At 30.2% G+C, this 26503-nt stretch overlaps 3 protein-coding genes across 4 annotated transcripts; 2 read left to right on the forward strand and 1 right to left on the reverse strand.

The window, feature by feature from the left end:
* Positions 1–11649: 11649 nt before the first annotated feature.
* LOC122579641 (electron transfer flavoprotein subunit beta, mitochondrial) lies at positions 11650–15033 on the reverse strand. Of its 2 annotated transcripts, none has more exons than XM_043751852.1 (5): positions 14839–15033; positions 14446–14730; positions 13538–13618; positions 12284–12378; positions 11650–12052 (listed from the first exon to the last, which is right to left on the reverse strand). In XM_043751852.1, exons 1-5 carry the CDS (start codon positions 14905–14907, stop codon positions 11827–11829), a joined length of 756 nt encoding a protein of 251 aa, XP_043607787.1. In that variant the 5' UTR covers positions 14908–15033; the 3' UTR covers positions 11650–11826. The 2 variants fall into 2 exon arrangements, with proteins under 2 accessions (XP_043607787.1, XP_043607795.1); XM_043751860.1 differs by having other exon boundaries at positions 14446–14735; positions 14839–15032.
* Positions 15034–19087: 4054 nt separating this feature from the next.
* LOC122593339 (enoyl-CoA delta isomerase 2, peroxisomal-like) lies at positions 19088–19816 on the forward strand. Its single transcript, XM_043765737.1, has one exon. It carries the CDS (start codon positions 19088–19090, stop codon positions 19814–19816), a length of 729 nt encoding a protein of 242 aa, XP_043621672.1.
* A 6305-nt stretch (positions 19817–26121) lies between these two features.
* Positions 26122–26490, forward strand: LOC122593350 (enoyl-CoA delta isomerase 2, peroxisomal-like). The gene has a single exon (XM_043765745.1). The coding sequence runs from the start codon at positions 26122–26124 to the stop codon at positions 26488–26490; it is 369 nt and encodes a 122-aa protein (XP_043621680.1).
* Positions 26491–26503: the final 13 nt, after the last annotated feature.

Below are 26503 nucleotides of genomic sequence, written 5' to 3' on the forward strand. Positions count from 1 at the left end.
GGCTGGCAAAAAATGTATGTATCAGATATATAACTACTACATACATAACAAAGTACAATTAGTTTAGACTTAAATGAGATTTACGCAGCTACACACAAGGTGGTTTGGTTTGAGACAAGTAACTAATGTTGTATTTGTAACGGATTTAAGAATGTGCAATTTATGATGGACAAGAAAACATAACAAAATACGATATTCTTGATAGAATATTGGTTTAATTTAGAGGTTGTACGTAAACTTTTGGGGATATGCACTAAAAACGAACAAAAAACCGGATGATGATTAATGATCTTTGAATGCACGTTAACGCTTTCAGATTGAATCTATTCGGTGGTTCACCCTAATTACTCAATTGGATACCATCAAAGATTTAAAATGTTTTGTATGTGTGTGTTTAAGAAAGAAGAACCAAAAAGAAAAGACTAGAGGATTTCATGGATTAGGATTCCTTAAAGTTTTCCCAACTTGACTAGTCAAGCTGGGAAGATCTTGATCCTTGGATGAAAATTAAGGGTCAAGATTTAAATATATGTTTTAAATTTTGACCATTGGATGAAAATCAAGGATCAAGATTATTCCAACTTGACTAATCAAATTGGGATAACTTTAGAAAATCATATCCCCTTCCGGATTTCATATGGCAGAATTAAGGGATCAAACGTCTTTTTGGCGCTAAATATGGCAGTTGTTTACAACAGTTCTCCAAGTTTCTAATTCTGGTCACTCAAGTTCTGAATATCTATTTCACAAAGATTTTGGCCACAACAGATTGCGAACCACCATACTTATATGATGTCTTATTCTTATTATGACTTATTTGATCAAACAAGTTAATCTAATTACATTAAAATATTCAACTGGATTATTAGCCGGTCACTTAATCCATTTATCAAATTTCATGGTCTTATAAAGTAATTCTTATTTCTTGTAAATAAACAAACGTACATGGGTAAATAGATGCGTTACAATTACTTAATACTTCCTAAATCAATTTGATTAAAATTATGTGATAAGTACTTGAAAAAGAAAGAATATATACACACCTTGAGTGTGAATGTAGGTCACTTGGGAAAGTTAAATTTGTATTCAAACACACACCCCAAATATAGTAAAAGTGAACACCCTATACGTACAATCATTAATGTCTATTAGTGGGAAAATTTAGTGATTGATCGACCAGGTTGACTAAAAAAGATCTGGACACACAGCAGAAAAAGATCTATGAAATAATTGTAAAGTATCATCAATTATCTTGAATTTTTATAAGTCATTGGATGACAATGCGCATGAAACTCTCTTATCCTTATAAAAAATTCCATGGCTCGACCAAGTATGAAAAAATGGAAACATAAACTCTCTTAATAAATAGATGTAGGCAACCTAATTTTCCATAAATATTCACCGTAACCATTTCTAACCATTTATATCCGGTCATCACTAAGATATGTATTGAAGGCATTATGTTTTGTACGATTTGGGTCATTTGAAAACATCGTAATGAATAAGTATTCTCCCCGATACAGATTCGGTCAGACTTTTTGTTTAATTTCATCATGGCTCAATTACACGTGTTGCACGAGTAGATGTAAAAAGGTTGCTGTTCTCACGTGATGATCGAGTGGTTTCAAAACCCTCTTAATTCCTTGTAAGTCTTTTATCGTCTCATGTCGTCAAGTGATTTGCTTGATGACATTTTATTTAATAATATTCTGCCGTTCAAAAAAGAAAAAAAAAATACCTGAAATGTTTTTTTTTTTTTTGAATAAAATGACTTAGTAATATGTTACTTTGATGGTGGTCGATGTATCTTCGCAAATATTTCATAAAGTATATAATGTAAGATTTTAGTAACACGCTAAAATACATCAGTAAAACAAAAAATGCATATTTTCTTCACAGAGGATGTATTATTGTTGATCTGATGCATGTTATTGAAAGAGTGGAAGCTAGTGTGTTATTAATATTTGTAATGTAATGGAAGAGTAGTGAAAGAAAGGGAATTCCACGTCTGCAAGAGATCAGAAAAGGAAATATCGACACAAAAAGGACTTGTTGGTTCCCATTCCTACAAATACCAACGTTGACCCCTTTATTATTCTTCTTTGTTTTTTAGCATTTGTTTTTTTATTTTTAATATTTATTAGAGACAATGTAAAAAAAAAGGTTTAAAATCTTGAAAAAAAAAATTTATCTATAAATGTACGTAGTTGAAATATTATTATTCTATATATGTCACATAAATTTTGATTATAACTTTTTATTTTAATAAATAGGAGACTTTTTTTTTTGGATACATGTACATGCATATAACATTCTTGGGGGTAAAATAAAATAAAGAAGAAAGAAAAAGGTTTGAAAAGGTAGAGGGTAAATAGAAGGCGTGGAATTCTGGTGTGTGTGTTATATTGGGATTCTAAATCCAACAACGACTTGACGTTCCATGCAGGAGAGATTTATAGACACACACAGAGATAGAAGATGTCATTTATTTTATTTATTGTTGTTGTTTGTTGTTTATGTCTTGTGCCTTTCACCCTCACCACTTCATCCAAACTGCCCCTCCCTTTCTTTTCTTTCTTTCTTTTATATTCTTGGATAAAATCCATTAATTCTATATATTGTCATATCTCAATCTTTTATTTCAAGTGGTATATATGGATCGAATTAGACAATCTCACAATTTTGGATTCATCTTGTTATGTTAAAAGAGATATATATGATAGCTACAAAAAGAAGTTTAATTATCATGCACACCCATAATATATATTTTATATACTTCTACACAAGATTAATCATTTATATCTTTATGTACTACACATTGTAAATTGTAACGGCAATAACTTACAGCATGTTAAATGACGTGACAGAGATAATTATGTTGGTGATTGTCGGTGTTAGTGAGTGGTGGTGATGGTGATGGTGATGGTATATATGTATATATATGTGGAGGAGATGTGAGTAGTTTATTAGTTTGATGAAATGTTTTAGTTTAAACTTTAAAGGTAGTATTGGATTAAATTTAGGTAATGTGCCTAGATTAATAATATTTTACTTAATACACATTATTTATATATTTACTCATTTGATACATTTTAATGAATAAAAAAATAAATCCTTAGTCATTATTTTAGAATGACAGTTGGTAATTTTTTATTTATTTATTTTTTTCATGTGAGAAATCATATGAAGTTATTTATTTTTGTCTATAGGGTACGTACCATAGTTATCATAAATATAGATAATGGAGTATGAGTATATCGGTTATATAGCTAAAAAAATTCATGTTTTGAATTTTTGATCTAGTCAAAACTAAAACCGGTAAAAGCAGTTTTAAAAGCACTATTTTACTTCCACTTTGCGTGGCATTTATGATGTATCCATTGCACCATATTCACATAATAAAACAGTCAAAAATCCACCTTTTTAAAAGGTGGCATGCATACTTGATATACAAATAGTGTGCATCTTTAAAATCAAACAGTCTTGTATGTAAGGACATATGGTTGTTTGCCAGTTTTGTTTTTACAATATAACATGTTCATTATAACTTTATTAATTTAGAATGAATGAATGGTAGAGACTAGAGAGGTTCCTCCTGTCATTGGTATTGGCATGACTGAGAGAGACTGGGCCACTGGTCTGGTCTGCATTTCTGGTCACCAACTGAATCATCCACATTTCACACTTTTTATAATTCATGTTTTCAGCTATATCTATATTACAACCTTGTTTTCTTTTTCACTCCACAATTCCCAAACTCATTTCAACTTTAAATCTCAGAAATGGTCTTCCTATTTTTACCATCAAATACTAGAGGATTGTATTAAAACTACCAATTACTATTATTTTATTCTTTTTAATTAAATCTTGAAAACTTAAAACAGAAAGATAATTACAGTTTTACCTTGTGTTTTGTGTATGACCCCACACATTACTCTAATTTTAATTTAACAAATTTAGTCTCCTCAACTACCTATTTACATTTTAGGGGGAAGAGAATACTAGTCGGGTAGGGGGTCGGGTTCGATGAAGCCAATCGGCAACACCACCGCCACCATTCGGCTACGACTTGGGCAAGAGATTTCGGGTAGTAAATTGGTTTTGGAAGCCGATGCTTGGGTTGGAAATATGACCGTTGAAAATTTTTTTGTCCCCACGTCTTTTGCTTTTTTTTTTCTTTGGTTTCATATAGATATATTGATACATCATCTTCTAATGTAGAAGATGATGGAATTTTTCCACTTTCACTTATCCATGTTTAGTCCCTCCATTTCTATAGATATATTTTTTTATTTTTCAATTATCCATGTTTGGTCCTTGCATTTTAGAGTTCATATAATTCTCAATTATATAACATAATTTTAAAGTTATAAAAATTATACAACATAATGTTATGTTTTTTTCCCCTTAAAGTACTAATGTAATGTTTATTTTTTATTTAATAATTGTTTTAAGTTAATATTTATATAGTTAATATATTTATGTAATAAAAAAAGTGAAAAATAAAAAATTGGGTATGTTATGCCAATAATTTTCGTAAGAATTGGATAGTTGTTAGTTGGAAGCCCCCCCCCCCCCCTCCTTACGTTATTAGATATAGTAGTTAGAGAGAGAAAATTTCAACCCGAATAATTTATTAGATTTTGTGTTTCTACTTAAATTTATTTTCCTTTTCTTAAAACAAGTTTCACTGTTTGTTTAATACATATGTAAATAAGATTTTGCCTCTTTTTGACCGTATATGTAAAGATTTATGAAAATAAATGTAATTTATATAAAAATATATACAGTATTTTCGTTCATTTTATATGACTAGGCAAATAAATAGTTGAATTATTACTTTTGAAATCAATCAGCGAAATTCAATATTCAATTGTAGAACGAGCTTTTTATATGTTTCTTTTATTGATGACTAACATGATACTCGCACAATGCGGCGGCGGTGCTTGTGACGGTGATCTGATGGCGCAGCGTTGAATTTTTGATGTAAATGTAATTACTGTAAAGGTGGTAGTGAAAATATTTTAAAAGTTTAGAGTTTAAGGTGAAAGTTAATTCATTAAGGGCAATTAAGTAATTTCTTATAATTAGTAAATAAGAGAGTTTAATAAGGATAAATTGGTCATTTGTGAACTCTTCTGTTTCTAACATTTCAACAATGCGGCATAATTCTTATAACTTAGTAAAGATGTAAGTTTTAAAATTTTGTATTCTTGTTAGTATGCCGTTAAGGTTTTAGAAGGATTATTACAATGTCATATTTTAAGGTTTTAGGAGGGTTATTAGGTTATTTATTAAGGTGATATATCATTTCTTTTTTAGGTAAATGAAAATCATAAGTCAAGATTTAAACTTAAACTTTCAATCTTGTTTTTTTATTTAATTCAATAATCAATAAGTTCCCAATTTGACTAGTCACTTAATAATAACTTGAAGAAATCCTTAACCAGTAAAGTAAGAGTTTAAGTACACCTAGGGCTGTAAACAAACTAAACATTTCATGAACCGTTCGTTAAGTTTAAACGAACGAAAATGAACAAAGTTCCTCCGTTAATTAGTATTAACGGGTCAAAAACTGACCCGACCCGGCCAGGTCCATACAAACCCGTGAACCTCAGACGCAACATAGTTGTATTTTTTATACATTATCAAAAGAAAGCAAGTCCGTTAAATAGTATTAAAATATATTTATTTAATTACAATGTAACTATTTTTAATAAGTAAGTTTAAATTTAAAATACATTATTGTAATCTTATATTTTGAATATCTTGGTTAAAATTTAACATACTTTGAGTATAAAAAATTTATCAAGCAACACCTTTTATTATTTTCTTTTTTGTTTCCGCTAAAAAATAGTTGTAGTCTAGTCACATAATAGAAATTTTATTTTTCTATATAGTTTTTTAATTATTATTTAAGTTCTGAATATATATACATTTTTTCATATATGTCAACTTTTTGTGAAAATCATTCGATTAAAGACGAGGAATCTATATGTTGCGTCTAGAACTTTTGTTATTTATAAGTTTGTGTAATTTTTTTTTTTAATTATAGATAAGTAAATATAATGTGGGCTTAACAAATATACAATTTTTAAAAAAAAAGTATAACCATGATTACATAATCATTATTTTAATAATAGTATAATTAGTTCATTATTAATGTTTGACTATAATTTTTTATTGGTGGCTTTAATGAGAAAAATTGGTAGGAATATTGAGTTTTTATATCTTTAAGATATATTAAAATAAAAACCTTAATTTTAAATTGAGAAAATGCGAACCATTAATTAAGTTTTGCTTTTATTTTTTCACTATTAGATTTCGTTAATGACATTATCATTGACCAACAAATTAGTTAGTAACATTTGTAATCCTTATATTTTACTTTTATACAAATAAATCATATAATTTTATTTATTTTAGTTTAACAATGACATAATTGAATATCACTTAATAGTTTTATTAATTAAATCTTTATAATGATGGTACTTCTTATTTTTTAATGTTATAACTTATATAAAAAAAATCCTTTATTTATGTAGTATATATTATATATTCATGTATACAAAGTTTTATATTCAAATTTCGTCTAACTGAGTATTTAACAATATTTCAATTTAAAATAGGTTAATAAATTGGATATGATATTTAAGTTTTGATAAAAAAAAAATTTTTTGATAAATTTACTATATGCTTATTTATTTGTTGATAATATATCCCTTAATTAACTTCACTAATTATTTTTTGGTAATGAATTTTAATGGTATGTTTTTCTTTTAAAAAAAGTTAGTGTTTATTTATAATAAAACGTTAAAATATTATATTGTTTGGAGAATTTCCAGTTACATTTTCTTTCCATTAATAACGTTTTATTTCAACTACAATACAAATATTTTTTCAGAAATCCTTATATTACATGGTTTTTTGATGTGATTGCTTAAATACATGGATTAAAATAAAATCTTTAGTACACTTTATAAGAATAAAAATATAGTTACAACTTAGTGTTAATAAATATATTTCTTTAATATTTTATTTATATATTTTGGTTTTATGGTTGAAAACATTATTTGTTAACATTTTCTTTAACGATTAATATCATGTTCTAAATATTATGGTTTATACAGGGTTTAATAGTTTTTAAAATGTTAATAGTTTTCTGACATTGAAAGTTTTTTAATGCAAATAAAATATACAAATCTCGTGTGTTATGCGGGTAATAAGCTAGTTCATATATATAACTTATTGATATACAAAGATTTTATATTTTACCCTTTACCTACTATATATGTGTATATTATAATATTAACTAATTAACTAATTAACTAGCAACAATTATATTATATTATTAACTAATTAACTAGTAATACAAAGATTTCATAGCATTAATGAATCTCTTAACCATTTAATATGCAAATTTTATATTTTACCCTTTACCTACTACATATATGTGTATAAAAAGTCGATACAACCTTAGATCTCATGTACATGGGTTTTCTCAAGTTAAGCCTTCGTTGATTGACTCTATAAAAGAATCGGCAACTACATATCTTTTTACATGAATTTGCGGCAACGGCAACGGTACCCAATCCCGGCAAAGTCGGGGTACGGGGGAGGTATGATGTAGACAGACCTTACGTCTACACAAAGGTAGAGAGGCTGCTTCCAGATCCACCAAGGTGGAAGGGATCTCCGGCCCAAGAATGATAATAAAAAAATATGGTTAGATCCACCGAAGTGGGACCTCTAACCCGAAGGGAATAATCTCGATCTCAAACTCTCAATCTCAAAAACCCTGATCTCGATCTCAAAAACGCTCAGTCTCCGATCTAAGGATCCAAGAAAAAGAGCCGTTGGGGAGGGAAAGAGCAGAGGGTAGAGAGAGAGAGTAGAGAGAAAAACCCTGCAAAAAAAAATTTTAAATGAATTTAATTGCCATTTGGATTAACGTATAAAAACATGAGTTTTGTTAAGTAAAACATTCATCGGGCGTAGGAAACAAAAACCATTAAAGTTTCATATTTTACCATTTGATTTTTCAGCTTCTATTGGTTTTTGGTTTTTCAAATCGATATTTGTTTGTTTTGTATCAACCGTCTTAATTTAAGTTTTACATATAGATATATGTATTTTTGGGGTTTTGTATCACATCGTCTAATTTGTAGTTAGCAAGCTGGGGCTAGGACGCATATTTCAACTCACAAGGTTTGACCCTTAGCATATGCAGTGGGACCCAACACCAGCTACTTATCATTAAGCAATAACGACACACCTTCAACCAGGGGACCCTCGCCCTCCTCCTCACCCCCCCTCTGCCAATTGCAAAACTTAATATTTGATGTACCTAAGCCTAGCTAGCTAAAAATAAAAACAAGCCAGGTTTTAGATTGAGTTCTTTTTCTACCTTAGTTATGCATTGAATGTTGATAATATTTCTGATTTTCCTTCTGCTCCTCACTACAAGATATATCTTTAATTCTTAATCATCAAATTAGATAGAGAAAACATATAAAAGAACTATATGGGTAAAAAGAAAAGAAAATAATCCTATCAGCCTAGCTAGTTGCCCTTCATTTTACAGTCAAATATTAATAAACTTTTTATTTATTGACTTTGATGACTTTACCGGATGTAACATATATATTAACTAGGTGGGTAGGACTGGATATGTAATTTCAAAATAGGCAAAATAAGAAACAAAATTATATTGCATTATACCCTAATTAACCAAAAAACAAAGAGCCCAATAATATTCATTCTAGAAATTTAATTTTCCTAATTAATCTAGACAAACAAGCGTTTTGTGATTGTTGACTTGCTATGATTTTTACGATCTTTTTTAGTTAGCAAGAAGAATGAATACAGTTAAACTTATACGGAGTAATTGTTGTAGATTTATTGTCGCCCTTGATCAAAATGAAAGTATAGAATTTAGTACATTAGCCCAATGGGCCTGGTATTTCTAGAATGATCAAAATAAAAGTATAGAATTTAGTACATTAGCCCAGTGGGCCTGGTATTTCTAGAATGATGAACAATGAGTGATTATTGTAGATTTATTGTCGCCCTTAATCAAAATGAAAGTATAAAATTTAGTACATTAGCCCAATGGGCCTGGTATTTCTAGAATGATGAACAATGAGTAATTGTTGTAGATTTATTGTCGCCCTTAATCAAAATGAAAGTATAAAATTTAGTACATTAGCCCAATGGGCCTGGTATTTCTAGAATGATGAACAAGTCTTGACGGGCTTCTCTACATACTTCGGTTGGATCTTCGACAGCCCAATGGACCTGTATCACAGGGACACATGAATTATGAATACATGATTGATTTATAGGTTCGAAGATCGAGTGCTAATTTTTACTTGAAAATTACCTCTGCAGGTTCCGCTATCTAGTTGTGATGCAAGATCTTATACTCTTAGTCTCTTACAGTCTTACAAAGTGACAGCAGACACTCATATCACTTTACATTACTCATAGACGACGTAATATTTTTACTCGGTCTCAAAATGTAGTTGTCGGTTGATAACCATGGATCAGATATGGATTGAGTGGAATAATGCACACCTCCACATCCATGTCAATGGATATCTCTTGGATATCGAAAGACAAAATTTTAGCACAATCCTAATTTTGAATAAAATCATGTAGTTACAGATGGAATAAGATCAATATAAGACAATATAACTAATGCTTGTTAGTCATAAAAACTTGATGTTTATGATTGTATTCTGAAACCTTAATGATTTAAATAAACAAGAAAGATAACACTATATCACCATTTTGAGCAAAATAAACAAATTTAAGTTACTATAATAAACCTATATGCATGTATAGCATAGAACTTCTCAGTTAAAAAAAAAAAATAAAAAAATTAAAACTTCTAAAGATGGTTGATTTAAAGATGAAAAAGAACATAGAGTATTATCGTACTAAGCTACTGAACGATTCATAAAACTATATAATTTTAACTTGAATATGTATGTAGTTGTTAATTTTGGATAGTATATGACTTAACTGGATGAATGGCTGGTAAAATGTCATCTGTATATATAAATCTTCATTTAAATCAATTATATCCACCAAAGGTGTGGCGGATATCAACAACGTTGAGTATCCATTTTCATCCCTAGTCATCTTGTCCTAGATAATCTTCTCTGTGTCATAATAGTATGTTATGGACTTTTATTTAAATCGACATTTCTTGCCACATTCCGCATATATAGCTCGCAACATCTGTTAGTTGTCATATATTCACTACTTGTTATGCACGACCTGGGCATGTTGTTTATGATATGATACCCTTGTACAAACCAGACACAAGTTATTTCTCAAGTCTATGGCATGTCATTTTCTTGGGTATGATCCTAATCACCAAAGTTAGTTACTTCACGTATCCTCTACTAGTTAGAGTGAAGGGAGTAGAGTCGGGTAGGGGTTCAGGTAGGTTAGAGTGTGACGTGGTATGTAAAGGGAAAGGGTGTAGGCGGCTTGTTTTATCGGCAAGAACCATCGGCAAGCATCAGCTTTTCGGCTATACTATAGCATGTACATCGGCTTTTATCGGCAAGTTTAATCGGTAAGCATTGTCAAGATACATCGGCTAGTTTTGGCCGATGAAAGTGCACGTTGAGCAAGGCTACATGACCATTTTGGCTGACAAAGGCATGTGGGAGTGTGCATTTTGTTTTTATTTTTTTATACACTCTTTTTTTGCCAAAAAATTGGCAACAAACACACTACACGATGTTTTTTTTGGCTAGTTTTGGCTAATTTTGGCTTGAACACTTGGCATGCTTCTATTGATGAAAAACTTGCCAAAACTTACCCATTTGTCAAGGATTTGACACTATACCCTTGCCCCTAATGGTAAAAAATCCAACCGTTTTCAAATTAATTATAAAAAAACCTTTTCTTTTTTCCGTTTTCAAACCATTTTCAGTTTTCAACTATAAACATACCCATGTTTTTTTATTTTATTTAATAAAATGGAACTCCGATAGGTGCTAACAAGCTGTGTGGTGGCAGAGAATTTTCTTCAAACATATGTTTAGTTCAGCTGTCAAATAACTAGCATTCAACTGGTGTTGTCTTCTTGTGTAACGGCTAATCTGATATGTCAACTACATTCACGGTTTGTAGTGAAGGATTCGGGGTCATTGAGCTATTTCATAGGTTTCCAGGTTACTTTAGTTGGCGACTGTTTTCATGAATCGAAAGGTGTGATTGCTATATCTACCAAACCGCACTGCCACACTGGTATGAGCCACACGGGTATGCACAAGAATTTTTTTTATTTTATATAATACGATTAAGATTTTGTAATCAAGATTTAGTGAATCCACCAATTGTGGAGTATAAATTTAAATTTTGGGGCAAAGTTCAGAAGGACCCACACCAGATGAGTTTTGATTTGCATCAAAAAACTGTTTGTTTTGGCCAGAAACGGCTTCAACTCGTTACCCTGACCTGACCTGGCTGACCCACCCATTTTGCCATGTGTAGACTTTTGAAGTGACTTTTGTATTGTATTTGGTAATATTGGGCTTTGTATGTTTAACTGAACCAACTTTTATCCTGAAAAGAGAACTTATGAATCAGATAGTGGTGTTACTGGTGTATCATTAAGTCGTTAGAAAGTTAAGACTAAAAACACATCCATCCATCAAAGTTACCATCAACCTCATCAATTATGCAAGAAAAACACAACATTAGGAGAAATGACAAAGTGTAAAGATGCCTTTTTTTTTTCCATTTACCTATAATAAACGATCACGAGGTTGACAATGATTTTGATGGGAATTGTAGACTTGATATTTAGATTACATGGGCTTCATTCTTGAGCTTGTCTACTAATTCGTCAACCGAAGAAAGTATAACCCCTGCCTTTCTTTTGGGGGGCTCGGTGACTTGAATAACATCTATATCAGATCTCAATTCTACCTTTAACTCCTCTGGTGTCATTTTCTTGATTGGTTTTGACTTTGCCTTCATTATGTTGGGGAGTGTTGCATACCTTGGCTGGTTCAGCCTTAGATCCGTGCTGCATACAGACACTCACATTATTACAACACATCCAGATTCAAAATGCTATATTCAAAGATAATTAAGTTTGCAGATTTCTTTTTTAATTTACGGTTTCTTTTTTGATTGTTTATGCTTACCAATCCAGAGTATTTTTCGTATTTTCTTAAAACTATGATGATTAGAAAAGCTAATCCCTCTTGTAAATTGTAATAAACAAAGAAAAGTGAAGGAGTAAATAAAAAATTACGTGATAACGGCAGGCAAGTCTAAACACAAAGTTTCAAGGCCACCATCCACCTCTCGATCAACTGTTGCTACATTCTTTTCTTTGTCCAAAACAACCTTAACAAAAAGTTACAAGGCATACATAATGTTAGGCATATATATGTGTAGAAACTAGAAAGAGTAACGCTGTAAAACCAATGAGTAATCATGTCCAAACAAAGCAGGAATATATAGGTAAATTTACATTTATCTCAAGAAATTAGTTATCATACAACTTAACTGGTTATCCGAACCTGATTATAGCTATCTTACAGCTTTCTTAACTTCATTTTGTGTTCAGTACACAAAACCATCATGTAAACTTTCCATGGGACATCTTTCAGCCAAAAACATTCACGGTATTGTTTATTTAACTTCAGAAAAGAAAGGAAAGGAGAGGGAAGAGAAGTTTTCCTTCCTAAACACCTCAAAAATGAAGGATAACTTTTGAAACAATAAACAATTAAACTTCCCCCTCTAATTCTCTCCACTCCTTCCCTTTCCACACTTAAAAAAAATCTTAAGAATGCATTCTATAATTTTCCCCTCTCCTCTCCTTTCCTTTTCTTTCCACCCTCAAAAAAGCTAAACAATACAGTGACGTAAAAATTTTAAGGGGATCTTTACAAATAGGACATAACTTCACAAACCTTAAAAAAAATAAAATTCAAACATAACTTCTAGCAGATTTGAATTGTGAACTTCTAATAGAAACCTCTGCCTAATAGTAAACCAAAATAGCTGACACGGTTAGTCATAAACACCTTTTGACAAGCCTTTGCATGGTACAATTCATAAAAGTAGAAGTTTTGCATGTTTTGTGCATATTAGGTCTTTAAGGCTCTTGCTTGTTTAGGAGTTTGTCTAAGTCAACTGGACTCAATTTGGGTTGCTAAACAGCTGTAAGATCTTCAAGTTTTGCAAGTCTCTCCTAAACATTTACTCCCAACAAGAACTGTCCTAATCTGTTATTTGTTTTAACCTAGAGAAGTTTGCTCACTAGAGATGACGTATTGACATATAAATCAGAAAAATGAAAGAAGGAACGTCAACAAAGAGATATCAATTCTCAAACAGAAGAAACTCTCATCTCCACATATACATGAACAACTTGAGCTGACATTCGCACACTACAACGTGATTCCAATTAGAAACACACATTGTTCGTTTAAAACAGTAAAATGAGATATCATAGATGCTTAATTATTCAACATTTCAACAACATTACAGCACTAACCTTGGAGGCAAAGGTCCCTTGAGGCCAGTTTAAAAGCCCGGCTACCATCTGCCCTGTTTGATTGCAATCATCATCAATGGCCTACACATTTATCAAGATTTCAGAATACATAAACAGGGCTGCAAAGAAAGTAGCTTCAAACAAGGAAGGGTACTCGAGAATTAAACAAAACTATCAAGTAATTCCCTTTGTAAAGTTACATATAACAAAAACAGCTAGAATGTTGATGTACACTAGTTATAATCCAGCTCACATTTCACTAATCAGTAATCACCATACAATCTACTCACGGATCCCATCATCATCTTGAAAATTAATTGCAATTAAACAGGTGCGGGTGTCATCGACATAAGTAATCATGGTTATGCATTTCTGATTATTTAGGGCACCTCAAAATAATCAAACTTGGACACATATATGTGAATCTTCCTTAGAGGATGTTTTGGGAGAGCATATTCTTTTAGCTAAATGAGTGTGATATTCCAATAAAATAAGCAAAAACACATTTAACAGCAAGACACTTCTAACTGGATTTGGCCTGTCCGTAAATGCAATAAGCTATAGTCACTTAAAATACGCACTCCTGTGTCACTTGTTACTTCAAGGGTTGTTTAGAATTGCTTATCTGCTTATTGTCAGTCGTTGTTCGCACATAACCAAACTCCTAATTATTAGAAATGAAGCAGAAAGATGGTCAAACACTCAAACAACGACTTATCGGATACAAAACTCCTCATAATTTTCAATTAACCAGATAATTCATCAAACACTCAAACACTCAAGCAATCCCAGTTCCTAAACACCACCTTAATCATCTACTAACACAAAACACCAACAAATATAATTCATCAAAAAAAAAAACATCATCACAAATAAATATGCATCAACTTAACAACCAACCAATGTACCTGTTTGCCAAGAATCAATAACCCGGGTTTTTCGAGATCAACAAGTGCTTTAAGAATCTTGGCAACAGAAAGTGGGTTAAGAGTAGATGGTGCATCCACATGTATAGCACGGTCAGCACCCATAGCTAGACCGGTTCGGAGAGTATCCACACATTGAACCGGGCCCATACTAACAGCAATCACTTCAGAACCAATCCCTGATTCTTTTATTCTCAAGGCTTCTTCAAGTCCTATTTCGCAAAATGGGTTCATTGACATCTTCACATTTTTTGTCTCCACCCCACTCTATTCTTAACCCCAACAAACAAACAAACATCCTTAACTAATGTCAAATCCTTAGAAACAAAACAAAAAATATAATATTTTGGGGAAAATAAGGAATGTGTTGCTGACCTTGTCGGATTTGACACGGATTTTGACGGCGTAGTCAACTACCCGTTTGATGGAAACCATGATCTTCATCTTCTTCTTAATGATATGAAAATCTGAAAATATTTCAGAATTGTGAAAATGGTTTTTGAAATAGAAAATATAATAAGAACACAAATTACTGTATGTTCCGTGTGTTAATAGTCAACTGAAGGATGCGGTGTAATTTGGATAATATTGACAGCACGAATTTATTTTTTTTAAAGAATTAAAATTTGAAGAAATAGAAATCAAGCGAATGTTATTTTAATTTTTAAAACGGATGTGATAAATTACGTACTCCAATCTTTAACGAAATGAAGATTCTATTGATAGGTGGATTAATATAATATTTAAATAATAATATATTTAGATAATGATTATTAAGATTTTTAATTTGTAGTTAATTATCTGACATAAACGATAATCAATTTGATGAAATTGATCGATTTAATTGGTTAATAAGTCATTATTTCAACTGTCTTATCATATATATATATATTAAGATAAGTCATAATCATAATACAACTGGTAACAAACTAAATTAAAATAGAGGAAAAAATTACTTGATAGTTTTGTTTAATATTGACAGCACGAATTCATTTTTTTTAAAGAATTAAAATTTGAAGAAATAGAAATCAAGCGAATGTTTTATTTAACTTTTAAAACGGATGTGATAAATTACGTACTCCAATCTTTTACGAAATGAAGATTCTATTGATTGGTGAATTAATATAGATATTGAAATAATACATATACTAGCTAATAAATTCGGGTTCAATTCGGGTATTTTTAATAAAACTTTTGCTAATATTTACTTGATCTTTGTGTAATTCGCATAGATTTGATAATGATTAATGAGTTACCATTGTCACCTCTACGAGACTAACCATTTTTTATATTTGAGAAAAAACATGTATTTTATTATATACTATAGGTTTTCAAGTTAAAAAAAATTAAAGTTATAAAATATATGAAAAATATTAAATAAAACAAATTTAAAACACAAAATATTTCATGATGTCATGATTTCATAAATGACAAATAAAAATGAATGTTGAGTTAACACATTGGTTTTATTCCAAAAATAATTTATATAAATAATTTTGTTTTATTTATATATGAATGTTGAGTTGACACATTGGTTTTTTTTCAAAATTAATGTATATAAACAATCTTGTTTTATTTATATAAAAGATTAGTATAATGATTATTAAAACTTTTTTTAACGGCATTCTATTCTACTACTGCTACTAAATTACACGTATGCCTGGAAATCAGGACTCTCGAAAACCCCCCCAATTAATTCACCCCACAAATGTGAGAAGTGGGACTCGAACCCAGGTGGATTTTCCCAAGTGTAGTTAATTATCTAAATGATAACATAAATGATAATCAATTTAATGAAATTGATCGATTTGATTGGTTAATAAGTTGTTGGTTCAACTGTCTTATAGTATATATATTAAGATAAGTCATAACCAAAATACAACTGACAACAAACTAAATTAAAATAGATAAAAAAAACTAACAATAACATAACAACTCAATATCAAATATATATTTTTTTTTAGTATCATAACTTTGAGACATGTTTTTAAGTCTATCGAAATTATACTCATAACTTGATTTCTTTATTAAAGATAGAAAATTGAGTAATAATATGAATGAGAATGATTAATAAAAATTTTGGCTTTATATATAATAAATTATTGGGAGATTTCTAAAGATATTATATATCTTTTGACTAAAAAAAATTATGATAGAGTATTACATATAATTAATTTGTTAATAAGTAAATAAAAATAAAAATATCTATGAAAAAAGAGATAGTTGTAGAGTCATTATGAGAGAGTTAAGTGTACCATTAATCTTCTCTTTTAGTTTCTATATATAGAGAAGGTAGATATAAGATAGATAAATTGATTAAAAGTTAAAACAATGATAAGTTTTTTTTTGAACGTTTGTGTCACGGGACGGCTAGACGTTACATCCATTCGGACAGACAATCACTAGCGATCGATTCCACGAAGTTAGGGATCACAAGGGAGGGAAAACCCACTAATTTAACCGCTATTTGATATACATTAAACGGTCCAAAATTAACTAATTAAATATATTAAATTCATATAAAAAATAAACTTACTTTAATGTATATTGTGTATTTCAAATTTCAAATTTGAGTTAGTAAAATCTTATCTTATCTTATATATAAATAAAAGAAAACTGTTATGAGGTAATCATTTAAAAAAAAAAAATCATATGTGGCACCATCATAACTTCTACAATTCATATTTTCCATATGATAACAAAATTATGACATCACATATTTATTTTCTTTTAATGTTTAATATTTTTCAACTATTTAAAAAAAATGTTTCAAATTTTCATAAATAGTATCATACACTGATGGTTAAAACAGAACACTCTATTTTAAATTTAACGATGTTGATCTTTATCACTTTTTTAAATAAAAAAATACTTTCAATGATATCATCTATTTTTTATATATATAAAAAAATTTATATAGCTCTACCACAATCAATTTTTAAAATTAATCTTTAAAAAAAAAATCTTTTTTGTGATGTCATCTTTACATTATTAATTTTTATTTTTTCGATATATTCATCATTTCTAATGGGTAATTACAAGTTGTTAAAATTTAGCAAGCAAGTTTTTTAATTTGTTATTTTTCTAAATTTTTTATTTTGATATCTTTATTGTATATTTCAAATTCAACTTATTGTCTCAAACTTAGTTTTATAAATGGTTCACTCGGCTCTTGTATTTTAATACTTATGAAAAAAAAAAGTTGTGACTTTACGAGTTTTGACATCGTGTTTATCATTTTTATGCTAATTAATGTTAATAACGATTATATGTTTTAAAATTTTTAAAAGTATCATAATAATGCCCGGGTATCACCCGGGTTGATAAACTAGTAGATAAAAAAAGAAGGTGGCTTAAGTTGGTAAACAAGTGAAGCGTTTATGTGCGAAAGATCAATATACAAAGCCCAACCCATTTATATTGATATTTGAAGATTTATTTTTCGTTTGGATTAAGCACACCCTACCACGAGTCTTATGTCCCTCATTATTGTTGGGAGAAGATTCCTTCAAGTTGATTTTAACATGACTAATTATGTTAGGATGATCTTGACCTTTGGATGAAAATTAAATGTCAAGATTCAATGATGATCATTGAATATTGACCATTGATTTTTATTTAATGTCTCAAATTGAGTGCCTAACTTGACTCAAGTTAAATACTCAACTTAAAGGAATCCTTTGAAAAATTGATTCCTCACGAGTCACGAGTCTTATGTCCAAGGTCGTAGTCTCCCATTTAGCCATTTAGTCTGGTGCATAGCCACCCCAATAATTTATTAGCTTTTATCAATTTGTAGAACAAAAAGTTAAATTTTAAAATTAAAAAGAGTGTACGTACCGTCTACCATACATGCGACATATTAGGATTTATACTATCTATAATATATTATAAAGCAGATATTCCCTGTTTACATTTTAAGTTTTAATATTTATTTTTTTAAAATGTCCATATATCAATTCTATATTTACCTACCACCCTTTCTCTCTCCTCAAATCTCAACCAATCATTTTTTTTCTCTCTCCTCCATAAATCATTTATTCCTCCAATTCATTCAAAATTTTTTATCTCAAAAACTGTACATCGATAAATTAAAAAAAATATATGGGTGTTCTTAAAATTTCATGCCCTTTCATTAGAGATGTCATTCGATATACTTTTGACGAATTTTTAAATTCGAAGACGGAACCCGTACTGTTAAGGCATTTGGCAATCACACTCTATGACTTATCACCCGCACCATCTCACCGCTGCAACGCGCGGATACTTACTCTCGTTACATATAATATTTATATATTTTTTCACTAGTTGCATTTGAAAACATTTTCGGATTAGATAATGATACGAGTTGGTAATTTGGTATTTTGACCTAATTTAAAAATAGTCAGAAAGGAATCAATCAAGCTAGTTGTGCCATATGTGTGTTTGAGAGAAAAGGAGAATCATTCTCTGTATATCATGGTTAGGAAATTTTTGGACTATATCTTAAATTAGAATGACAACTTTATATGTTGTTAAAAAAGTTTTAATACTATATGTACGTGTGTATGTATGTATGTATATATATACACACATGTAACTAATTATAGCTACATACTTATATCCTCAATTTATCATATATAAAATGTGCACCTTAGAAAAGTCTGGGAACCTTTTCTATTTAACACTCACCGGTGATGGTGATGGTGATGGTGGCGTTGACCACCAGCATCGCCTCAATTTAACTATCATCTCTTCCATTCGATCAGCTCTCTCGGACGCCAAGTCCCAAGCCACACCCGGCTCGGTCCTTGTGACAATTGCTCATGGCAAATACTTTTGTAACGGGTTTGACATCAACCCAGACTCTCTTGACATAAATACACTTCTTCACATCAATTCAATCTTCAAGTCTTTGGTCGCAGACTTCATGTCCTTCCCGATGCCCACTATTGCTATCGTTACTGGCCATGCGGTCGGTACAGGACTAGCCCTTGCTATGTGCCATGACTATGTTGTCATGACACGTGGTCGAGGTGTTTTGTATATGTGCGAGATCCACATGGGGATATCATTACCGGATTTTGGGGTTGAGCTCATCAAATCAAAGGTGGCAAAGCCGGATTCCCTAAGAGACATTTTGTTGGGTGCAAAGAAGGTTAAGGCGGACCAGGGAGTGGCGATGGGGCTAGTTGACGTGGCATATGACAGCACAGAGAATGCGGTTGAAGGTGGAGTGCGCATGGGACAAGAGTTATCAAAGAAGAAGTTTGATGGCGAAGTGTATGCAGAAATACGCAAGTCTATGTATCCTGAGTTGTGCAGATTGTTGGGATTGGGTTCCAAAAATGTGATGATAAAGCCACGGCTTTAATATTTTTAGATTTCGATCTACTTATATGTTACTCGTTATATTGATGATTCATTTTTACAATTTTTGTTTTTTGTCAATGGCCTTTCCAACATATGACTACTTAATTATTCTTGCCTAGCTTATTGAGAATTGGACATGGGTAGTGCTCTTTCGAAAGAAAACTTTACTCAACCGGCCATTTAGCCCATATAAATTATGCTTGATCTAATACTGATTTGTGTTGGAGATGTGTAAATTACTTAACATAGTGTCTCACAATATTTCATGTTTGATTCAATTTTGAGATTAAACTATCACAAACTCTTGGACGATACATGGTGGCGTTTTAAGCTTTACGCGGTCTTAATATTAATATATTAGTATTCAGGCCCGTCTAATGGACGAGTAGTTTCAAAATATATTAATCAAAGCTAAAAAATTGGATTTCAAATATATTAAATAGATATACCGAAATCAACTTGGAAAATTGCTAGCTGAATAGCCACTCCATCGGTCAAAATACTCCTAAAATTTTTCGTCCATACACCATTGACCGAGTCATGTATGATAGTGCCCAACAAATAGCAAAAAACACATGAAAAGAACTGGTAAGTTCTGCTAGTGTGTTTCTATGTATTTAATCCAATTTTAAAAAATAAACCTAAACAAATTAACCATAAAAATCGAATAAACATCTTTGCATACAGATCAAAAAAATTATTCAGAATATAAAAGGAACCCAACCAAGGACATTCTAAACGTCGATCAAATAATTTTATCGGCTAATGCAAGAAAGATAGGGAAACAAATTGTTGATAAAAAAAAAAGTCGAGCCAAAAACCTCGCAAAGTCATCTCCTGTTGTGTTAAATCCTAAACATAACATGGATCAAAGGGTTTTATCTAAAGGTATTATTTAAAATTGATATCATCATTTTAATAAGATCCGAAGTATATCTGTCATACACAAACTAAAATGATGAATTGTTCCACCGTGCTAAATAATCATATTAAAACATTCAACACCATCTCAATATGTAACATTTTCCCCTGATAAAATAACAACGGCTAAAAATTTACACCATTAATGAGCTAGTTTCAAAACAGATTTAAAATAATCATAGTCGATATATTAAAATAATCATAATCTTACTCATAGCAAAATTCGACTTTTTATTTAGAAGCTTATACAAAGATATCTTAAGTATACACCATTAATGAGCTACTTTCAAAACAATATCAAAATAATCAAAGTCAATATATTAAAGTAATCAGAAACCTACTCATAGCAAATTTAGACTTTATATCTAAAAGGTTATAGAAAGATATAATCGTAAATCCTAAGAGTTAATATAGGTTACAAATACAAAATTTAATATACAATATTTAGATTAGTTAAGTTATATATCACAACTTAATCAATACGAAAGCTAAAGAAGAAACATACGAAAATTATCTCCGTATAAATATTGATTCTAGTTAACTTTTTTTCAACTTTAGTTAAATAAAAAATTTACAGTTTCTTATATTCTAAAAGTGTAAACTATATAATTTGAAAAATACATATCAATTCATCAACAAAGACCATCTCGAACGTTTTTGATTTTCTTTGGGTTGTTCCACTCCGAAACAGTCCATACATGTACAACACGGAGTCGTAAATGATAGTTAACATGTGTTGACTTAAGATCTTCCAGATGAACTAATGTAGTCATATTTTTTGTTGTTGAAGAAAAAGCCATAACGGATCTCAAACTAAATTAAAAGAAATAATAATAACAATAACATAAGAATTCAATGTTAAAATTTTAATAATAATGATTAATTATGTGCAAAGTATATAAAAAGAAAAAACCTTTTGTAGTTGATCGTAGCTTCTTTTTTCGTTGTCGTACGTGAGTTATATTATAGATTAACAATAAAACCGAAAAGTGTAAATTAATTATTTTTAAATTGGGTGAAATTGTAAATTTATGATGGAATACAAAAAAGTGTAAATTAATTATTTTTAAGTGTAAATTGGTGATGAAAAATCAAAAAGTATAGTTAATTATAGTTAAATTGGGTTAAAGTGTAAATTGGTGATGAAAATCAAAAAGTGTAAGTTAATTATTTTTAAATTGGGTTAAAGTGTAAATTAGTGATGAAAAACCAAAAAGTGTAAATTAATTGTTTTAGATTAGGGTTAAAGTGTAAATTGGTGATGAAAAACCAAAAAGTGTAAATTAATTTAGATTAATATTGAAAAATTAGAGAATTAATAAGGATGAAAAATTAAGCTAAAGAAGGGGATTAAGGGTGTCAAGTGTATCCCAACCCCTCTTTTAGTTATAAGTACAGGGGAAAAGAAATTATTTCTTGGGATAAAAATCGAGTGTTGAACTCTTCTATTTTTTAATTTGTTTTTTTAGCCATTATTGTAACTTCAATTGTATATAAATGATTTCCTCAGTTTAAAGTGAGCTCTATATTAGATAACAATAACTAACAAAGATTATAAAGACATAAGAAAGTAGGAAGAGTAAGAGAGTTCTTATATTATATTAAGATATCTCTAATACAATGCCACTATTTATAGGACTCTAGGAACCTTATAACAATAAATGAGATTAAAGGTTATGTACATAGATAGCCACAATATAAATATACATTTATAACACTCTAAGGTTTATCTGTCTTTTTGTTTTGAGCAGGTTGGTATAATAAATCTAGTATATAAATCTAAGTCTCAAACATTAAATCAAAAATATATAAAGAAAAAAAGTAATGATGGGGCTGTTATGCATCAATTTGGATAAAAAACCTCTAACATATCAATATTTTAATATTTTAAATAAATGTTTGCCTCTATGATTTTTATTGTTTTAAAAAAAGTACTTGAAGGGTATTTCACCCAACTTAAATGTCAAACAACCTAATATTCTCTTATTTCGGAGGCCTCAAAGGTACTTCCATGGTATACTGCTATTGAAATGTTGATAAACACTTAGTATAGAACTTGTTGTAACATGTCATCACATTTATCACATAATTTGATGCCAATTATGTACGTGAAGGATATATAGAAGCTCTCAGCTGTTTCCTCCAATTAGAAGAACATGTACAACTTCCTACTCATTTCTTATGTTTGAATTGAATAGTTAAGATGACTTTTTTTTTTTATTAATCGTTATATTACTTGTTTATTTTTTTTATTGGGAAAACACTTTAGTTCACTAAAAGTTTGTACGGAAAATAAAATTTTCAATAGTTACGGTGTTTAATTCTAGTATTTTGTTCAAAAATGTTTTGCAAAATTGGGAAAACCATACCCATTAAATTAAATTTTACTATCCGTATAAAATTTTCATTAGTTCACAAGATATAAATGAGAGTACGTTCAAAAGACGATAAGCTAGCCTAAACTAGCTTGCCAAAATATTAGGCCCTAACTAATAATACATAATTAGGCATTTCTTTTTAGAACTACGAACGATCCTAGCTATGATTAAGCTTAACAATTAACGTTAACTAACACTTCAAATAGTCATCGAATCCTTGTCTTGGCATATGAGCTTTATTTTAAAAGTTAACTTCAGTAACCCATTTAATGGTAAAGACGTAATTACTTTTATGCACGTTAACAACCATCTTAAAGGTTGTCATTAGTAAAACCGTCACTACAACAAATATGTTATATCTTAACACTCATTTTTTCGTACTATTTAAAAATGTTTAAAAAATTGTTAATTTGTTCGCACTTATAATTTAAAAGTGTGAATAAAGTTAAAGTATCAAAAAACTTTAACAATTAAATATGTAAAAATAAAAAGTTCACATTTTCAAGTGTGTAAAAATATATAATTGTTCACACTTAAAAGTGTGGAAGTAACCCGTGACACTAAATTTCCTCACACAAGAGGATGTGCGAGGAATTTGAATGTGACAAATTAGCTCTCACACTTTTAAGTGTGGAAAATGTGACAAAAATATATAATTGTTCACACTTAAAAGTGTAGAAGTAACCTGTGACACTAAATTTCCTCACACAAGAGGATGTGCAAGGAATTTGAATGTGACAAATTAGCTCTCACACTTTTAAGTGTGAACATTTTGTTTACATATTTATATTTGTGAAAAAAGTATATCTTTATTAATTTTTTCACACTTTTAAGTGTACATTTTTTTTTATACAATTTTAAATATGAAGAAATTAACATATTTGTTCACACTTTTTGAAAATGCGAAGAAATAATTATGAGTAATTGACATTTTTGTTGTAGTGCGTATAGTTAAAATTGATTTTCTTTCCTACACTCTCTACTCTTGCCTTTCTTTTCTAAACTTCAATGCTGTACTACTACTAGTCTACTACTATATAGAAAAGTTCTCTACACTTTACTCTTTCCTTTCTTTTTTCGAGACTTCAATGCTATACTACTATACATAGAAAAGTTCTATCATCATCAGTCATTCCATTTCACCGAACATTATTATTACTGAAGCTCTCTTTTCTCTTCAATAACAAAAACTACATTTTTAAAAGGGGTTTGCAAAGGGCTGTGTTTAAGGTGCATAAATTGTTTGTACATTTATCATAAAAATCAGGGGACGGACTTTTAATATGAAATGTACAAGTTTTTTTATGCACGTTAAATACAACCCTTAGGGCTGTATTTCCCTATTTAAAAACATGTTTTTTTTCATCCTTTTTAATGCTTTTGCAATTAAGATCCGGATCAAACCAAGTGTTTCATTTGTATCTTTTTCCTTTCTTTACTTGTACGTTTTTATGTACTTGTACTTCTGGGTATGCCTTGCAACTTGCTTGCAATTAGTATCATTATTTATATATCACTGCCTTTAAAGAAACAAAATTATGAAACCAAAATATACATGTATATGTAATCATAATTAATGAAGTGATTAAATGAGAACCAAAACAATAATGAGAATTGTGAGAATCAATAAAAAAACCATCTTTAAAGATGGATCCAATAAAAAAAATTATAAATTTTCTTTGGGAATGTTTTTTTCTTTCCTTAAAAAAGTAAAAAAATTTAAAAATTAAGCCACATCAAAAAGAAAAAGAAACATAATGGTTCTCGCAACTCTCCCTCTAATTTTGCTTCTCACGTTAACCATTTTCATGCTCATATCCATAACCACTTATAAAACATATTACTTTTTTTATTTTAAGAAATTCAACATTTTTTTATACCAAAAATACCTCTATTTCAATTCTTAATCCTAGCTATTTCTCCTATACACCTAATCTATACTCTTTTAAAAGTTATGAAAAAATTATCTAAAATAACATTAATGATTAAATTACAATATCAGTCATTTATCTTTTAAAATATCCCCACTAACATTTTACATCAATTATCTATATCACTCGACGCTGTCTCTACCACCAACAGTTGCTCCCACCACCACACCGTTGCCGCCACAACCACCACCGCATTGCGCGAGTACCATGCTAGTATATATATATATATACACATAAATAGTAATGTATGTAGAAGTCTACTGAAAATTAACGTTTTCTACTTAACAGTCGGCGAAATCTATATAAAAATAAATGACTTAGCATTTTTTTGCACATAAAAATAAGATTATGTACAAAACATATGAAAGAATGAAGTTGAAATTTTATTACGCCTACATATATAAAATGCAGTGTCAAATCAAAATCAAACGTACCTAACTGAAATGCTACTTCAATTCTAGCCTTTATGTATAGGTCGTTGAGTGTGATCGAATGATGATATACGAGTATATGTAAGATTATAAAAATGTGTACCTTGGAGAAGTCTGAAAACCTTTTCTATATATCTAACACTTAGATTACAAAAAATATGTTGATATGTGTGAACAAGTTAAAAAAATTTTGTCACACTTTTATGCGTGTAAAAATATGTAAAACTAAAGGTGTGTAGAAATTTATTCACAGTAAAAAGTGTAGAATTAAAAGTTCACACTTTTTAGTGTGGGGAAATTTCTACACACTTTTAGTTCTATATATATATTTTTACACACATAAAATCGTGACAAAAATTTTAATTTATTCACGCTAACTAAAAGTGTGAACAAATGCAACATTATTTGTAGTGTCACCGGTAATAACGGCATTGACGGCCAACATCGCCTCAATCCAACTGTCGTTTCTCCCATCCGATCAGCCTTATTAGACGCCAAGTCCCGAGCCACACCCGGCTCGGTCCTTATCACAATTGCACACGGCAAATACTTTTGTAACGGGTTTGACATCAACCCAGACTCTCTTGACATGAATACACTTCTTTACACCAATTCGATCTTCAAGTCATTGGTCGCATGCACCCGATGCCATCCATCAGTATTGTAACATGTACTGGTCATGCGGTTGGTTCAGGACTAGCGCTCGCTCTATGCCATGACTATGTTGTCATGCAACGTGGTCGGAATGTTTTGTATATGTGCGAGATCCAATTGGGGATATCATTACCAGACTATGGGGTTGAGTTGATCAAATCAAAGGTGGAAAAGTCGGATTCCCTTAGAGACATATTGTTGGGTGGAATGAAGGTTAAGGCGGACCAGGCAGTGGCGATGGGGTTAGTTGACATGGCGTGTGACAGCGCAGAGAGTGCGGTTGACGGCGGAGTGCGCATGGGAAAAGAGTTAGCAAAGAAGAAGTTCAACGGGGATCGAGGTCTATGTGGAAATACGTAAGTCTATGTATCCC

This window comes from Erigeron canadensis, chromosome 1, assembly GCF_010389155.1.
Source record: "Erigeron canadensis isolate Cc75 chromosome 1, C_canadensis_v1, whole genome shotgun sequence".
Taxonomy (NCBI): domain Eukaryota; kingdom Viridiplantae; phylum Streptophyta; class Magnoliopsida; order Asterales; family Asteraceae; genus Erigeron; species Erigeron canadensis.

Excerpts from the sequence above, each read along its gene's own strand:
- LOC122593350 (XM_043765745.1), top strand. The coding sequence starts at position 26,122 with ATGCCATCCATCAGTATTGTAACATGTACTGGTCATGCGGTTGGTTCA.
- LOC122579641 (XM_043751852.1), bottom strand. The coding sequence starts at position 14,907 with ATGAAGATCATGGTTTCCATCAAACGGGTAGTTGACTACGCCGTCAAA. Across the intron at positions 13,619-14,445 it reads TATTGATTCTTGGCAAACAG|GCCATTGATGATGATTGCAA; the intron begins GTACATTGGTTG and ends ATAAATGTGTAG. Across the intron at positions 12,379-13,537 it reads AAGGGACCTTTGCCTCCAAG|GTTGTTTTGGACAAAGAAAA; the intron begins GTTAGTGCTGTA and ends CTTTTTGTTAAG.
- LOC122593339 (XM_043765737.1), top strand. The coding sequence starts at position 19,088 with ATGTGCACCTTAGAAAAGTCTGGGAACCTTTTCTATTTAACACTCACC.